This window comes from Trichechus manatus, unplaced genomic scaffold (assembly GCF_000243295.1).
Source record: "Trichechus manatus latirostris isolate Lorelei unplaced genomic scaffold, TriManLat1.0 scaffold00049, whole genome shotgun sequence".
Lineage (NCBI taxonomy): Eukaryota > Metazoa > Chordata > Mammalia > Sirenia > Trichechidae > Trichechus > Trichechus manatus.
The window spans coordinates 6926681-6932411 of NW_004443985.1; the positions used below are offsets into that span (position 1 = coordinate 6926681).

Below are 5731 nucleotides of genomic sequence, written 5' to 3' on the forward strand. Positions count from 1 at the left end.
GACCTAGATGTCCCCTGAAAGCATGGTCCCCAGAGCCCTGCCCCTGCTACTCTGCCCCTCAAAGTGTTTGATTGTATTCAGGAAACTTTTTAGCTTTGGTTTAGTCCAGTTCCAGCAGCCACTTAAATCAGATGTTATGGTCCTTCTGTCTTTCTCACGTTATAGGGCCAACTTTCAGCAGCTTCTTAGTATTTAATGTTTGAAGACTATCCACTGTGAGGTCGTATGGGTAATCTGGAGGTGACAGTCAACAGTGTGAGTCCTCTGTTAAATTTGAAAATATCTTACATGGAAACACGAAAGTGTTGGCAATGTTTTAAAATGGGAAAAAAAAAACCACAATTGTCTTCTTGGAGAAAAATTTTTTTTTAATGCTGCTTAGTTGTTTTTTTTTTTCTGTGAGTGTAGAATCGGAAGAATGAAACTAAACGTTCGATCCAAGTGATGTAAGTTAAAGGGAAAAATCTTAATAATGAAGTCTACTAAGCAGTGCATTTAATTAGAAAAGAAAATAGTGAAATCTAGTATTCTAAGCAGAATAATCAGCATAGTTTTGGTTCATCCAGAAAGTGAACTAAAACTAGAGGGATAAATTACGTACTTCTTATTTTTGGTTTTGAAGTATGCTTTACTTAGAATTATCATTTATCTACAGTAAGTATTGACAAGGTCAAAATTCCTTGGTCTGTGATTTTTCTCTCTGATATGCTTATCACAGTTACTTACATTGAAGTTACTTTTGATTCACGCTAAAAATTATGTCTGTTACAGCTCCATTTTTATTCAAGGAGTCTATCAAAATCCCTTCCAGCCTTCTTAAACGTTCTGTAGCCCAGAGCTCTGTTAATAGAACAGATTGATCGAGCAAGCAGGCTTAGATACACCGGTCTGATCTAAGGCCCCTTGGGCTTTGTGAATCTCTCAGCACCCTCCAGCCATGTATGCCCAGTGTTGGCAGAGCACCAGGCGGGTCTCAAGGGATCTAGGTAAACAGGCTCTCTTTGAGCTGCTGGCGTCGTGGTCAGTATTGCTTCCTTTAGGAGAAAGTGTTAGTCTGTGAAGAAATGATGGTTCTTTCTCTGTTGGACAAGACAAAACCTAAGTCCTTGATCTTAATTCGTTTTAGAAGTGATTACCATTTTTGGATAGAAGGGTGAAATATGGAACCTTATGAAGCAGCTTGTATTGAAGATCTGTCATTATGTGGTCGTTACTTGAGCACTCAAACCCCACTGCCGTTGAGTCGATGCCAACTCATAGCGACCCTGTAGGACAGAGTGGAACTGCCCCATAGGGTTTCAAAGGCTGTAATCTTTACAGAAGCAGACTGCCACATCCTTCTCCCACGGAGCAGCTGTTGAGTTTGAACTGCTGACGTTTCGGTTAGCAGCCGAGCACTTAGCCACTGTGCCACCAGGACTCCTTTACTTGCACACTGTTGGTGCTTAGTTACTTTTAAGCAGGCAGTGAAGCAGGACTGGTAATTGTTAGGGTGCAGACTCTGGAGTGAGACTGGTTGGGGTCACCTTTCAGCCAAATAATAGATGGGCTCATAAAATAAAGAATATCACCCATGAGTACTGTGGTCTTTTAAATAACTATATGAGACCAAATGGTCAGTGTTTACCCTAAAGCAAAGCTGAGAAGGTAAGCAAGGGGAACAGGGAAGCTAGATTAATGGAAACGGAACAACCAGAATGGAAATAATGAGAGTGCTGACACATTGTGAAAAATGTAACCAGTGCCACTGAACAATATGTATAGAAATTGTTAAATGGGAACCTAGTTTGCGGTGTAAACTTTCAACAAAAATACCATAAAATAATAAGAGAACCAGATGGTGCTCGTCTGCTACTACCCACCGTTCTGATCAGGGCCACAGTAGATGGACCCTGATAGAATGGGAGAAAAAATGTGAAACAGAACTTCAGATTCCTGAAAAAACAAAATGAAAACAATTTACTGGACTCATGGAGACTGGAGGACACCCCAAGACAATTGTCCTGAGATACTCTTTATATCTTGAACCGAAATTAGCCCCTGAGGTCACCTGTTAGCTAGATAACAGACTGGTTCAGAGAATAAAGAATATCACCCATGAGTACTCTGCTCCTTAAAAAAAAATCATCTATATGAGACCAAATGGTCAATAATTACTTTTAAAACAAAGATGAGAATGCAAGGGGACAGGGAAACTAGATTAATGGAAATGAAATAACTAGAATGGAAATAGTAAAAATGTTCACACACTGTGAAGAATCTTAACATGTCACTGAACAATTTGTGTAGACATTGTTGAATGGGAACCTAAACTGCTGTGCAGACCTTCACTGAAGACACAATAAAATATTATTTATGAAAAAAAGAAACATTCTTCTCTTCTGGGCAGGATTCTCAGCTGGGGGCTGCCCCTCGAGTTGAAAATTGCTGATCGGAGTTCATCTGAGATGAAATGATAGCTGCTGGGTTTACCTCCGTTTGGTAACAGACCCCATAATTTAACTAAAATAAGAAAATTTATTTTTAAATTAAGGATGTTTATATAATTTAGTATGCTAGATAAAGTTAATGAAACCATTTACAATTTTTAAGTAAAGAGACGTTGGTGAAAAAGATCCTTTGAATTCTATCTAAACCTTGCTGATTTTCTTTTCCGTCAATGTAGGCCAGAAACCTATCCTATCAGATGTTCACGCAGAACTTGACAGAATTGCACGAAAGCCAGTTACAGTGTGTCCTCCAACATCTACATCCCCTACGGAAGGAGAAGCTTCTTGAAGATACCAAATAAAGCCATTTATTCAACTTTCTGGGATGACGTCAACTTGCCTCTGCCTTTTCCTTCAGAAGTGGAAGTCGGGCGCTGGCGTGCTTGTTGGGGTGGACTAAATTCATGTCTGGTTTTGTTTGTTTTGTGGTTGCTCATTTTTATAAAAGGGAGCCATACAGAAGAAGAGTTATTCTACATGATGTAGGATTGCTATTTGCATTGTCATTTTGCATACGGAAGTAATTTTGGAATTTTGAAAAACTCAAAATTTATAGAACTGAAATGCAGCCATGAGATCATATTCTAAAGGCTATTTAAAAGATGTAGGAAGGTTTAGGGCAGGGCAGAAAATAATATGCAATTTGGGCATTTAACTAACTTGGAACTCCAAGCTTATTTTAATTAAGACTATTAAAACCATTTTAAAAAGTATGTATTTTACTGGGAAAAAAGAAAATGACCAGTCGTCAGATTTTTGCACACCAACGTGAAAGGATGCAGATAGGATGCGCCCCCACACGTGGAGCGTGCTGAGAAAAGTCGGCGTTCGATACACTAGCCATTGTCTCGATCCATGATCCTGTAAGTTGTCATCAAAGTATGACTTAGAACTGTTGGCCGCGATCTGTTTCTTTAACTGAGAAGGAAAGAAAGCACACTGCCTGCATGTGTAAAAGGAACGTGCAGAGGTTTTCACAGTGTCAAGAGTAACAGTCTTTGCAGTTGTCTATGTATATAGACACGTGTGTGTATGTATATGGCTCTGCCTTACTATGCCCTTCTGTTCGTGACTTTAATCAGTTAATAAAGTATTTATTCTCTGCATTCAGGGTCAAATAATTTGTTGCATTCTCTTTATATTTGTATTTATCAGCTAGTGATTGATATGTTAGTATTTTGAAGTTTTTTACTTTAATAGGATTATTAAGCATTCCGGTCTTCCTCCTCCTTTCTAAGAGACAAGTGAGTACATGAGGTTCACTTAATTTGGGAGTTTGCTTTGATCAACACATCTGCCCCAGCATGTCTCGAACTGCAGAGTCTTACCACATCAGCCTTTCTAGTGGGTTACAAGATGGTCTTTCATCGTTATTTAAAGGGAAGAAGCAATGCTAAAAGCCTGGCTAACGCACCGACACATAGCCACTCTCTCACAGGTAGGATTCCGGTCACCAGTTTTACTGTTTCAAAACTGTTTTCAGTACTTGTTTCAGAACCTTCTTAAGAACAGTTTGATCATTTTATTGACGTTCAACAAAAAAACACGCCTGCGTTTGGCCTGTTGAGTCGTTTCAGACAACTGGAAAAAAATTGGTGCCCTACCCTCTGAGTTGGTTTTTGTTGTTTATATATTCTAAAAATTTTTTCAAAAAGAGAACTCTCTCTACTATCTAGCATCATCCTTTCATTAGAACTTTAAAACCTGTTTAGTTTCACAATGGTATTTGATTCCTTATTGTTGGATATAAATGCTGAAAATACACGAGAAGGTATTCATTTGTTTCCATGTAGAAGAAACTTGGGGTGTTTATGAGCATGAAAATATTAATTTGTGAACACATTTTATTTGATAAAATAGATAAGCTAAAAATGCCACTGATAAAATCATTAGTCCCGAAAAGTTTCTGCAGCTGTGGTGTCGTGGAGACCAGTGTTTCTAAACTGGGACTTAGTGAAACAACTGGAACCAGTGAAAGAAAATAGCAGACTGTGCATCCTGGTGTCCTTTGAAATATCTGCGACTGTGTTTGCATGCATAGACCAGCTCATTTTTCGTGTGTGACATTGGAGATGTACTAGAAAATCCTAGGAAATACTCTAGTTGTTCCCTGAAATTATTGTAATTGTTCACGTCAGTGTGGGATTCACTTTTAACTAAAACTTTGCAGTTACCATGTTTAAACTTTAAATCTATTTTTGTACCAGTTTTTGCAAGGAAAGGAGTTTGTCTCTAAACAAATTTTTTGTTGTTGTTTTTAAGTAAACTTTATTGAAGTATAAAATATACAAGTGTGCGGTTTGAAATATCACACAGTGACCATGTATAACCAGCAACCAGATCAAGAAAGAAAACATGTCCAGCACTTCAGAAGCTTCCCATGGACCCTGTCAGTACCCCCGCCCACAAAGTCACCACTGTCCTAACTTCCAACTCCATAGAGTTTGCCTGTTTTTATGCTTTATATAAATAGAATCTTAGAATTCGTTACATGTAGCTATCGTTATTCACTCTTATTGTAGCATAATATTCCATTGTGCAAATATAAATTACCCTTTATGCTATTGATGGTTGTATATTTCCTACTGCTCCTGTAACAAATCGCAGATATAGTGATTTAAAACTATAAATTTATTACCTTACCATTCAGAAGTCCAAAATCAGTCTCACTGGGCTAAAGTCAAGGTGTCTGCAGGCAGCCTTTTCCTGGAGGCCCCCAGAGGGAAGCCATTTCCTTCTTTTCCAGCTCCTAGAGGACGCCTGCATTCATTGGCTTGTGGCCCCTACGTCTTCAGCAGCACAGGACCTTCAGCTCTCTGCTTCCATCACGTTGCTTCTCACTCTGACCCTTCTGCCTCCATCTTATAAGGACCCATGTGGTTACCTTGGGCCAACCCAGATAATCCATAATACTTTCACCGCAAGGTCCTTAATCACATCTACAAAGTCCCTTTGCCAAGTAAAGTAACGTTCAGGGCCTCTGGGCATGAGGAGGTGGATGTCTCTGGGGGTCACTTCAGCCTACCGCAGGATGTTGGGATTGTGTCCGCCCTTTGGTTGCTATGATGAATAGTGCCACTCTGGTCACTTTTATAAACATCCCTTGTGGAAAGTGTTCTCGTTTCTGTTGGGTACCTGGGAGTAGACTGCTGGATCCGTAGGGCATGTGTATATTCAGCTTTAGTAGATAATGCCAGTTTTTCCAAAGTGGCGGTAAGAATTCCCATTCCTGGGAGAAAATA

At 39.3% G+C, this 5731-nt stretch overlaps 1 protein-coding gene across 2 annotated transcripts in view; it reads left to right on the top strand.

Moving 5' to 3' along the window:
• The window catches only part of DYNC1LI1 (dynein cytoplasmic 1 light intermediate chain 1), a 38925-nt gene extending 34056 nt beyond the window's left edge, over positions 1-4869 (top strand). Inside the window, exon 13 of one of the 2 annotated variants that reach the window (XM_004377351.1) lies at positions 2666-3610. In XM_004377351.1, the coding sequence (XP_004377408.1) occupies positions 2666-2778 (113 nt within the window). In that variant the 3' untranslated portion in view covers positions 2779-3610. Of the gene's footprint in view, positions 1-2665 lie in introns of both variants that reach the window. The other variant, XM_023732246.1, reaches the window with a different exon arrangement.
• Positions 4870-5731: the final 862 nt, after the last annotated feature.